We start from the raw sequence: 12,731 nt of genomic DNA, 5'->3' as shown, positions 1-12,731 counted from the left end.
TCCAAATAAATTCCAGCGTTAAAGCTGATGGCTGATTTTTTAAGTTTCAAATCTTTAACTCGAGAGTCATCAATTCTTAATAAAAATTCTATTTCAGACATAATACGAATGCAATATTACTTGTTTCATTAGCATATTTCATTACGTTACATCGCAATTAATAGAATGACCTATATATAGATGAAGATAAAGTAATTTAACAAGAGAAATAACTTCAGAAAATTAAATAAAATCTGAAAATAGAGACATCAAGACCGAATATGAAAAAGTAGAGAGAAGATATGAAAGACCGATGTAAAAACCAAAATGGATTAAAACGAGCTCGCTTTGACTCGCGCATACATACCTCCACTTTGACGACCTCGTAACCATAATGAGCAGTAGTAGGTATAACGGCGAGGATGGGCTTGTCTTTTGTCTTGAATCTGGGAGCGTTGTCGTTCACGTCCTTTACTCTGACGACCACTCTAGCTTCATTAGGCGCGAGTCCATTCAGCCTCTCACCAACGACCGGATAGATCATCACTGGCATTCCACGGCCGAGCTTTAATCTGTCGACTCTGACCTTCACCTCATACCGATCTCTGACTTCTCGATCGATCTCCGTCGTCAGATATAGGGAGCCGTTCTTAGGATCGATTGAGAAGTGATCTCTGCCGTCAGACCCATCAGCTACGACGCTATATCTTATATAATCACCATGCCGATCATCGATGAGATCGAGTTGTGCAATCAGCAACGGCACGGAAGCGTTCTCGTCAACCTCCACTTCGTAATATCGATGTCGGAAAGTTGGCATCTTGTGCACCTCGTTGTCCGCCTCCTCGTCATCATCGTCAACGTTCAATACCGTGACAAGGACCACAGCTGAGGAAGTCAAACTAATCGGCGAGCCGAGATCGCTCGCCGTGATAATCAAACGATGATTACTCTTGGTCTCGTAGTCGAGCTTAGCAATAGTCGTGATAATGCCCTCCTTACTGTCTACCGCAAAATATTGTTTGTCCGCGTGATCCTCATAACTCAGATCAAATAGGATTAACCCGTTTCCATTACCAGCGAAATCGCTATCGTTTGCGTATACTTTGGCAATTTGCGTGCCGATTGGACTGTTCTCCAGGACGGAAACCCGATAAACCGGCAACTGATCACCCTCCTCAAGTTCGTCGTAACCGTGGAACATTGGCGCGTTATCGTTTACATCCAATACATTTATCTCCACTTCCACAGAAGAGCTCAAACTTGGTGAGCCTTGATCGCGAGCGATTACGAGAAGACGATGAGTCATAGCTCTCTCTCGATCAAGAGTCCCGCTCACTTGTATCACTCCTTGATATGGATCTACCTCGAACGATCGTGACGCGTTGTTGACTTGTTTCGAATCCTCATGGCTAGTGATCAGCTCGTAACTGAGATTAGCGTTTTCACCGAAATCGGCATCGAGCGCTTGCACCGTACCGATAGCGTAATTGGAGTAAGTGCCCTCAGCCACATCAAAGGTATACCAGGATTTGTCAAAAACAGGCGCGTGGTCATTTACATCCGTCACGTGGATCCTGACGGTGATATTATCCGTAAGACCGTCAGAGTCCCTTGCCAAGACGAACAATCGAATATTCTTTTCCGGCGGTAAGCTCCGAGCGACAGATATCTCGCCTATGCGCGGATCGAGATGAAAGTAACGACGGCTAGTCGCATCATAACGACGCGATCGAGCCCCGCTGGAAGTCGTCTCATTCCCTAGACTGTACGTTATCGCCGCGTTCGCGCCTTCGTCTTTGTCGTCCGCCAACAGACGTATTATCGGTACGCCAATCGTCGTATTTTCTGGCACCAACAGTAACGGTGAGCGCCGTTCACTATCTGAATTTTCAGGTTGAGCTTCTACGTCTTCTATCTCATCCTTCTCGGAAGATGTATCGTCACTTGGATTGTACGATACGCGCACACCCTGATCCGGCAGGACTACCATCCGTATGAACTTCGGAGGATTGTCATTCTCGTCGAGCACCGTTATCCTCAAAGTACTCTCTGACTGCAATCCGCCTGTACGAGAAATAAATAACTTATTTTCGATTATACCTCGAATTTTTAAAAACTATATCTTAAATCTCAACTACAATTATTAATCTTCAATTACAGCTATAAATACATTTAAATTTTAAAGCGTCCTATTTGAAATACAGAGTGAACTTCCGTTTTATGACAAATGACAGAGGAAGATTCATCAAAGTTTTTTTTTTACGTACAATTTAGAACCTCACAGTTAATACAGATAATACAACCGATAATCTAAAATTTTCACTTTGGATCCAAATAACTCATTATTGTGAGAATTAAATATCGTTGTAATAAATGCTTGAATGTTTAACCGATATTAATAGAAATACGGATTATCAGAGGATTTACCTCTATCAGTGGCAATAACTTGGAATTCGTAGTTCGCCCTTGTCTCGCGATCTAGAACACTGTCATCGATACCCTCGAAGTACACTTGGCCCATTATCGGATCGATTCTAAACTGGCTGCTACCATCGCCTTGCAATGCAAACGTAAAGTCTCGATTTTCGCCCTCGTCTTTATCGCTCGCCGCAATCGGATTTGTCAGAGTAACTTCCGTTCCCGCAGGACTGTTCTCCATAATCCGGCCTTCGTAAGCGGACAACGTGAATTCCGGCGCGTGATCGTTTTCGTCGTCCACGATTATTCGCACCTGAGGATTAGAGTCGTAAATCCAACGATTAGAACGACAGACGAACAAATAAAACGGATCGTGGCTCGATTTGCGAATGACAAACTTACTTGAAACACGCCCACGCCGCGTAAGCTCTCGGCAATCACGGTGATACTATAATTCTCCCTTGCCTCGCGATCCAAACCTTGAGGAGCATAGAGAGAACCGTCATCCATAATGGCGATATCGGGCACATCCTGCTGATTGACAATAAGAAACTGAGTACCGGACATAGCCGCCGTTGTGCCATTATACGGAAGCACTTGGCCGATCAATGCGCCGGGAACATTCTCCTTTACATGGAAAATCAAAGGAGCAGTGGTCGTTCCCCTGCAATCAACGGTCATTGACTTTTGAATAAGCAAATGGGTAGCCATCCAAGTCACCGGACCTTTGACCTTTCGACGCGTCCAACGAAGTCGGCAAATCTGGCGTATCGATTTCATGAGAGAGATATGTTATTGGAAGACGCGACAAGGCACAAGCCTCTCAAAGGATATTACTTAATAGCGATACCGAAAGATCAGATCATTGTGGAAAATAATATAATTTGCCAAGAAAAGAACCACATAATATGACAATTATTATCCTAATAGCACAATTCATTGATAAGACATTGATTAAACATTGGCATGCATTCGAGATATATTGGGTCAATATTGCATTAATGAATTATGCTACTAGAGTAGTAATTTTTACTTGAATATCAAATAGCTAACAAATCAGTCAGACGTTAATCAGCAAAGCTTCCTAGAACGTAATCAACAATTAAAGAAAATGTAAAAGGACGTGTTTCATATATTTTGCTCCATTCTTATTCGTCGAAAATGTCATAAAAGTCGTTAAGAACAAATTAAATGCTATGCAATTTCACTCACTTTGTGAAGATACCCCGATTGTCATTCGGATCCACCACGTGGATCGAAACGTTCGTGATCAGTGTCAGTTCCCTTTCGTCGCTGACGATCGCTTCGAAGTCGTACATGGAACGATCAAAGCGCTCGATCTCTTCCACAACCGTTATTGTGCCTGAGCGCTCCTCCACGGCAAATGGAACTGAAATCCCATCATATATGTATGCAGCATGTGTTACGTATTTGCATGAATAATATAGGCATTTTGCGCATAGTGTGTTTCCGGTCGCGGAGGCGTTGAATTGAAATTAGGACGCTTCTTGGGATATCCCCAGTGCGGGGGTTTATTAGACCGTTAAGAAGTCGCGACGTGTGTAACTTTTAATTCCTGCGAGAGCTATGGATTAATTAACTCAACGCGCACGTCACTGTCACGTTTATACGTACCTCCCTCTTCGTAACCGTGTAGAAGATCGTAGATAAGGTCGTTAGTTTTAACAGCGTCGTTTACGCGAATCTGTCCGACACTGGTACCTACGGGCACGTTCGCACCGACCCAGAACTCGTAGGGCGCACCGACGAAATCTGGTTCCCACGAATTTGGACCTGAAACACATGGATGTTTCGAATAATGTCTCACAATTAGTAAAAGTTTATAGTGTTTACAAGCAATTGAAAATGTCTACGTAAATACGGATCTATCGTCATTGAAAACACTTTAAAGAGCATTTAAGTTATTTATTTGTTCTTTAAAAAAATAATAATTATATCATTAAACAGTGAAAAAACAATAGATGGTACCTGAAAGTTTTCCTTTATTAGGAACTATTGTTTTTAACTCGAATAATGATGCTTACTGTTATTCAATTACAAACAAAGGCTCTCATAATTACATCTGTCATTTAAATTAGACAGTGTTTGTTCATTAATTCTATCACTGTCTTAAATTTCAGACTTACCGTCCGCACGAAAGACATCCACCGTGACAACCGCTAAAGAGAATCTCCTCTCGCTGGGATTCGCCGGCTGATCAGCTGCTTCCACGAAAATCGCGTGTCTACCTTCGAGTATCGGACTTTCCGACACCGTGATCAGGCCCGTGCTCTCATTCACCAAGAACGGTGGTTTCCGAAGTGTGGAGTTGCCAGGTTTCTGCAATCGATAGCGGACCAATCCGTTGGGACCCAAATCGTCGTCTACCGCATGCACTTGACCCAGCACGGTGCCGACTTTCACGTCACTCCTCGCCACTAATTCGTAAAGATTGCCTGGCACGAAAATGGGATTGTTGTCGTTAGCGTCGAGAAGAGTAATTTCGACATCCACGGAAGATCCTTTGGATCCATCGCCCGTCACAACGACGCTCGGTCTATGCTCCACAGCGTAGACCTTCATCTTCAGATGATCGCGCTTCTCGCGATCTAGAATTGTCTGGTCCTTTACGGTGAGCCAGCCAGACTGTGGGTCTACAGAGAAGGCACCAGACAAATCCTCCAGCTGATAATCGAACTCCCCGTTCTCGCCTTGGTCCTTGTCACGTGCGATCACCTGCAGCACGCTGAAGCCATTCGGCAGATTCTCCACGATGCTGATATTGTAAAGATCGACCTCGAACTGCGGTAGATTGTCATTCAGGTCCAACACTTCCACCTCAACCCGCGCGACGGTCATTTTCAATGGATTATCCACCTGTGACGCGTGAACTTGAAGATTAAATGTATTGCCCGGCAAGCTTTGCTCGGCGTCGAGATCAATCGCACGTTTCAGAAATAGCGATCCATTTTTTGGATCAAGATGGAAGAAACCTCTCTCATTGCCGGATATTATATCGTATCGTACTGGCACATTTATATCTCGATCGCGATCGGCCGCGTGGATCGGATTGGTAAAGTTTATCTCTGTAAAGATTGGATATTCCTGCAAAAGAAAATAACATTACATTCCGAAATTTAAAAATATTGTATTAAAAAATATTATTAAAAATTTGCAGTGTCTAAGAAATGTTATTTTTGCTTTATAAATACTCTTTTGTTATTAAAAAGAAAGAAAATATGTTAAATAATATTCATACAAAATAATATTTTACAACAATTCACATTTTTTTTGCTGCTTTTTTTGCTGAGATAAAAAAACATTTCAGATGATTACTGGATTAAATGCTTCATTGAAGGCCAAACTCGAAAAATATTCACGAACATTCGTTGATTTTAATTTGTTCAATTTTCAGTTCATTTCAGGCATATTGACAGTTAAATTTCTAAAATAAAATCTCATTTAAATTTATTTTTGAACATTAAATAACTATATTTAATTCTGACTACATGAGATATTTATTATTTTTGCTTAAATACGTTCATGATAATTGAATAATTTCTAAAACACTTCGCGCATTGCAAATGCAAGAGAATAATTTTTATAATCGTACCGGCATAGGATAAAATTCATAAATTTTCGCCTTGTAGATATCTTGCGTGAATTTCGGATCAAGATCATCGTTGTCCACCACAGTAATTTTTACGGTGCTGTTCGTGCTCCTGGCAGGGACACCACGATCCTAAGGAATTGCATCATGTGTTACGTCAGGAATTACTATTGCAAATCAATCCGGTTGTCATTCATTGCTGAGTTGCAATTTCTTACAAATGTCGACTGTTGCAGAACGCAACAGTCATTTAACTTTTCATATTCAGCGGAACAATTTCATAAAGTAAAAAAAAAAGCTATATTATATATTTTCAGGTACGTCATATTACTCACCGTCGCAGTAATAACCAAGGTGAATTCGCGATCTCCGCTGTCGTAGTCGACTGGCTTCCGGAGTATCAGGGCGGTTCTGTGCCCGGACTCGAGAGAAAATTTGCCTTGTTCGTTTCCCTTCACGATAGCATAATAAACGTCGCTGTTCGGCGTGTTCGGCTTGTCGCCATCCAGCGCGTGAATCCCGCGAAATATCGTCACACCTGCGAGTTCATTTCGAATCTTTATGTCGCGCTTTATGTCAACTTATCGAACAGAAAAGCGAGGAAATCCGAAAGAAAAATCACTGCGCGATTCACGACAGAATTTGGAAAAATGGAATTTGATATGACGAAACTGTGCACGTCCGGTCTCGGGAAAATATCTGGGGAGAATATGAAATATCAGATTCTAAAAAGCCCTCTCGACGTGCAGCGGACCGTGTAACAGCGTCAAGTAACATTTTATTTCCGCGATCGTGGATTACGCGACATATACCTATATTTATGCAAAAGCGAGGATATCAATTATGTGACATTCAGGTGCGGCAGGAGCGATTTATGGTATCGCTAGTGGGTCTAATATCTCACCGACTGGCGTAAGCTCGTCCACCGTCACGTGATAAGGCGCATCGACAAATTGTGGCGCGTGATCGTTTATATCCTCCACGTAGATCGTCACCGACAAATGCGACGATACCTGAGCATAAACGGCAGAACATAAGTCACACTCGGTGGCTGCACCTGATCGTCGGTCGACCATCGCCATCTCTAATCCATGCTGAATTATGCGTCGACACAATTCAACGTCTCAGGGCACGTTTTACGGCGCGGATCATAAAACGTGATGTTATCGCGTTCGGGAAATGAAAAAAGGATCGATAGTTTCCCCGGGAAACGGTACTCTGGCGGTCCACGAGCTACACCCGCGGAATGGCGTTTAGGCGCGTGCATATTCGACGTGGATGGCGAGTTAAGCAGAGATTTAGCGCGCGGCCGTTCACGCGAAAGCCATAATCATCGGTAATCAAGTCGAGTAAATAGTGTACGGCAGACGGCAAGATCTATGGCGCGCTATCGATCACCACTTTCCGCTCGTTTCCTCGCGCGTTACGCTCGTCGCGGCCGAGTATCTTCGAAAGCAAGTAAATCGGGCGCTGAATTATTAAAAAGTGGACCGCGAGAAACGTCGATTTGCATCCGTCAATTTGCGCGCCGAAATGAAAATGTTTCGGTGTCCGAAAATACGTGAAAATACGACGAAATCCCGGATCAATATTTAGGGAGATGTTAAGCGTTGCGTGCGTTAACAACTCTTACTCGCTTCGGTATTCCGCGCGCGGGAGTCGTTACGTAAACGTTTATTACCACGCGAAAAAGAGCTTGAAACCGGTAAATTCGCCCCGTTCGTTCGTTTTTTTTCCCCCTGCAATTAAACCGGTTCACACACGTTCTAATTGCACGCTCGAATCCAAAATCAAAAAATTCGCGCGCGTTATAACAATCTTTCAAAGAATAACGAACGATATCCACGGCAATACGTGTAAAACACGATTAAATTATCACGCAAAATATCATTCTATTGATAAGAAAACTGATTATTTCATTTACTTTCTTCCTTTTAAGTAACGGTCTTTAACAAAAAATAGTTTCTTAATGATAATCTCAAAATATACTCATTACAAATTTTTATGTACTAAAATAAGAATTCATTTTCTTTTGAAGCGAAGAAGCAATTTTATATAATAAATAAATCGAATTTATTTCAATTTAATTATCTTGATTGAAGTATTAAACTCACTATTTTATAAAATTCAGAATATGTTTTGAATAAATTTTATACTTATGATAAACTCACAATAGATTTGCGGATATATAAACTTTTATATTATAAAATATTTAAAAGTAATTATTACTTGTGTACAGTAAGTATTTTGCTGTATGCACTGATGGGAACCGTTATTTCGAATTTGATTATTGCAAACGTCAACGTAATGAAAAGGCTGCGCATTCCACGATCATTATATATAGCATCTGTTAGATCTTAGCTCCGTTAGAAAGAATTGAACAATCAGCATCTCTTTACGACTTTTATCAGCAACTCACTTCAATTCGATACTTTAGAAAGAGACAGCGCGATACGATTCAAACTTCTCATTTTTTCTAAATCGATAGTGACAATTTCATAGGAATGCGCAGTTTTCTTCTTATTATTGTCTATTCTTCTCATGATTGTCTATGATTGCGAGGTCGACGACCGACGAAGCGTATGATACGTAGCTTCATGTCTTTACCAGTGAGTCACCAGAGCCGAAGTCGCAGGAGACTCGAAATTTTAATAGGTTCCTTGGAGACTCCGCATCCACTAGATCTTCCAGGGATTGCGCCAAAATCAGAGAAACGTGCGTCTCGTTCGTTTCCTTGTAAGCGAAGAAGCCGGCGTCTTCCTCCTATACGAGATTTATTTTTTTTACGCTTCAAATAAATAAGATTAGTACACTGAGATGATGACGTACCTTGTCGACCGGCGTAATGGAGAGTCGATTTCTAGGATGTGCCTCTAGCGAAAGAATTTCAGTCCCTGTTTCCAGATTCTCCGGTACCCTCACGAATTTCAGGTACTCTCCGACAGGATAAAACTGACATCCTAACAAGGAGGAAAACGCAACGTTAAGCTTGCACGTAAATTGATTAAAAGCGAGCGTGAGCAGTCGCGAGACGCCGGAATGAAAATACGGAGAATGGAGTTCGCGAAATACACTGTTATGCATTGCGGAAATAAGAACATGCCGATGTACTCCTTCAACAGAGTAGAAGTAATCGAGTCAGTTTTATTTCTACTTTTATTTCTCTCTACCATCAGATAAGAAGTAAAAAGGCATTGCCGTGTTGAATACAATGTCGAATACGACAATATAAACAGCGTTGTTTGCCTTGGCCAGTTTTGCCTCAATTTCCACCTACTTGTCGATAAACTTTGCTTCTCCTCAATTTATTTTTAAAGTTTATGACAAGGAAAAGTCGATATATATACAGCCAAAATAAAATATTTTGGACTTTCCAATTGGAGTTGTGTCATAAATTCCTTACTTAAATTCTCTTTCAAACATTTCTATGCAGAAAAATACGTATAGAATCTCCGATATAATAAAAGATGTTACTTTTAGTCATAATCAAAGAACAAGTCAAAGTTATTGAAAAAAGTTTAATGTCCATTTCTCTACCAATATAAATTAACTGTAATCTTGGTTCAACTCACTCTTTTTCTGATTCTTAGAACTAGAACAAGATAAAAAGTAAATCGAGATTAAAGTTACTCTACTGCATCAATAGAAATGGACATAAGAGCACAATAAATATTTTATTCATCGTTTATGCATTATTTACATGTAATACTAAATAAATATACTTGAAAAACATAAACTTTCTTTCCGATTAAATTTCTCCGTGATACTTAAATAATAGACATTTTCTAACTTGTATAGTGTATCAGGTAGATAAATACTTCGTGCACGAAAAATGTCAGGAAGATCGGTAACGCGAACGTCATGCGATCCTCATGTTAAGGAAATGATAAATATGTAGAATAAAGTTATCAAATCGCCGACAAAATCTTATACTTAATATTTTTATAATAACTTGCATCCGAACAGTATCAGCGTCTATCAATACATTTGTCATTAAGCACTAAAAATAACATAACATCAATGATACAATTTCACATGTAACTGTTATGTAACATATGAGTTGCATTTATATTGTTGAATGCGAAATTTTAACATTTACGTTATGTAAGTTATGTTACTGATAATTGATGTTTATTGAGTTGTTTATAAAGAAAAATCATTTTCTAATCGAGGATACTCCTACAATTTTATACTTTTACCTCAAAAAGTATATATAGAATATATTGTAGGTTTTTTTATTTTCGCAACACAATACACCCTCCAAATAAGACAAAAACGAATCGAGTAAACCGTTATATGAACGGTATTATTTCATACATTTTATCTCATATAATGAGGTTTTCAGATCTGCTGTACGTTTCGTCATTCAAAACCGACATAACGCATCTTCTGGCACGTAAACGATCTTCTGGATTTACACTATTGTTGCGTACGCGTTGAAATCCACGCAGGGAAACACGACCAACTAATTATCCAGCATAATCTGGACGCGAGAGTGAAACATCGCTTCCGACTGCGAAAGGGAACGGATTGAGAGACGGATAGCGGAGCGTGCGCTTATCTGGCAACAACGAAGGAAGCTCGCGCCTTGATTTTATCTCAATTTATTCTGAACTGCGATCGTTCAGCCGATCAGATCGAGTCGGAGGAAGAATCGTGATGGCTACCTGCGATATATTCGTAGATTCTCGAGACGATTCGTTCCTCGCGTTTCGTGTTAAGATACATTTACAACTCCCTCGCGAACTGCGGCTTTATCTCCACCCCCGTCGTAAAAACGTCACAGGCCGACGATTCCTTTCGAGAGCACAGTATCTTTGTAATTACACTACCAACGTAACGCGCAGATCATCATTTTATCCTCGTCCGTACTTTTTCCCCGGCACTCCGACGAGTTGAACAATTGCACGATGTAAACATTTCCCCGTTCTGTATATGCAATCACACAAAAAAGAACTCACAGAAATATAAGTGTGTACCAAAGATGAAGTCATTCGTCGACAGACGTTATGTAAAAATGAACAAAATATAAGAAACTTTCTGCATTTAAATTTTCCATAATTTTACTATGTGTGAGGTATATTATATAATTCTAATTACACGCAGTAAATACAGTTATAATAAAACACGTAAAATATGTACGTACATACATCTAAGTACTTTAAAAAGAAAAAAAATCTAAAAAGAGAATCCAGTCAAGCCACTATTTTATAACTCTTAATGACAATATCGTCGTCAATGACATGAATTATCATTGCGTATGTATGGTAAAAAAAAGCTGCTCAATGATAATATAACAATACGGATACTAAGTCTTGTTACGAGTTACAAAATAGAAGGTTTGCTACAGAATATTTCAAGCACTATCTCTGCCAAATCAAAATTATTACGGCAAACGTTTATACGAATTATTTATTTTACGAATAAAAAGAGAAGAAGTTTGTAATAAGCTCTTGGCAACTTCTCGCCGTTACTCTTTTCAATCGTTCTGTACAACGGATGCGAGAAGAGCCGACTCGCGTTAGGATATTTCTTGCGTAACATTATCGTATCCTGATCTCATAAATCTCAATCCACTCGAAGGTGAGTTCGGACTTGATGTATTGTTATTTTGCCCTATTTACGTCGCGGTGGGTTAACCCGGCTATCATTAGTTATCCCACTTTATAAGCTCGGTCTTTCACGACGATGACGACGACAAGTGCCGATCTCCGCGTTTTGTTGCCACTTCGGCATTTGCCGTCTCAGTTAGCTCGTGCTGCAGGTGACCGTTTGTACTTATCACTTATCGGACTTTCACCTTATCGCACGGTGAATGTAGCCATACTCCGATTATGAGGTGGACGCGCGCTCATGCGTACCTCGCCATGCAGACCTCGTTGTTTTTTTTCTCGTCAACGTGCGACTGACTGAAGTTTCCTTCGACTATACTTTCGTAACGATTTTTGATAAGTATCTTGTACGGAAGTCTTACGGTTATTTTACAATGTGCTTTTCGTTTTCTGTTTCTAGATTTTGATACTTTTTAAAATCTTGTCTTTTTGCTTTTTATCCGGTTTTTTGTTTTATGTCGCCCGAGATATAAAAGTTAACGAACTTCAGAAGAAACAGGAAACACGCAGCAAGAAATACAATTGTCGATAAAACTGTTGCAAAGGGTGGAAGAAGCGGGAGGCAAAAAGCAAGAAACAGGAAACAAAGAGCATTGTAGAATAGGCTTTAATTTCGGGCACGAGCGAGTAAATCTCTAAGTACCTTCACTTACGTTTCTCATAACATTTACTCTGAAAGATAAATAAAGTAGTAACACCTGCTTCATTATATAAATCATATCGATCTGCTATCGATTACACGCGATTACTTCCAATCTATAATATTCTCGGTGGTTTTTCAGCGGCGGTGATTTTACGCTGATATGCGCGATGTCACGTCAAACACGAATCAGTTATACCTTAATTAGGAATTTACTTACATGGCGGAACTAATTGTGAAACTTAATTCTAAGTCTAATTATCATCAATATTGTAGATACGGTTAAAAATAACTTTGCACTTTCTAACCGTCTCAGGCGACGCCAATCGAGGCGTTTTCTTGGGAGGTGCGAACGTGCCGGTCCAAGCTTCTACTTGCCACTTTCTGATTCAAATGCTGGCAGATTACGTGTGTAATATGCGTGAATAATGCGATGCCAAGAAATTTAATGCGAACATTGCTTGAGCAG

The 12,731-nt window shown here is 40.3% G+C and overlaps 1 protein-coding gene across 3 annotated transcripts in view; it reads right to left on the bottom strand.

The window, feature by feature from the left end:
- Cad89D (cadherin 89D) overlaps positions 1–12,731 on the bottom strand; it is a 35,124-nt gene that overhangs the window by 4,331 nt on the left and 18,062 nt on the right. For all 3 annotated transcript variants that reach the window (XM_011068308.2, XM_011068312.2, XM_087409830.1), the window contains 11 exons: positions 8,840–8,970; positions 8,618–8,773; positions 6,915–7,023; positions 6,346–6,548; positions 6,014–6,142; positions 4,548–5,505; positions 4,036–4,194; positions 3,613–3,790; positions 2,803–3,064; positions 2,410–2,713; positions 347–2,046 (listed from right to left, as the gene is read on the bottom strand). In XM_011068308.2, coding sequence (XP_011066610.2) covers positions 347–2,046; positions 2,410–2,713; positions 2,803–3,064; positions 3,613–3,790; positions 4,036–4,194; positions 4,548–5,505; positions 6,014–6,142; positions 6,346–6,548; positions 6,915–7,023; positions 8,618–8,773; positions 8,840–8,970 — 4,289 coding nt within the window. The remainder of the gene's footprint in view (positions 1–346; positions 2,047–2,409; positions 2,714–2,802; positions 3,065–3,612; positions 3,791–4,035; positions 4,195–4,547; positions 5,506–6,013; positions 6,143–6,345; positions 6,549–6,914; positions 7,024–8,617; positions 8,774–8,839; positions 8,971–12,731) is intronic.

The sequence above is a fragment of the Acromyrmex echinatior genome, chromosome 9 (genome assembly GCF_024713525.1).
Source record: "Acromyrmex echinatior isolate Ae372 chromosome 9, ASM2471352v2, whole genome shotgun sequence".
NCBI lineage: Eukaryota > Metazoa > Arthropoda > Insecta > Hymenoptera > Formicidae > Acromyrmex > Acromyrmex echinatior.
This window is presented reverse-complemented; position numbering and strand designations above follow the sequence as displayed.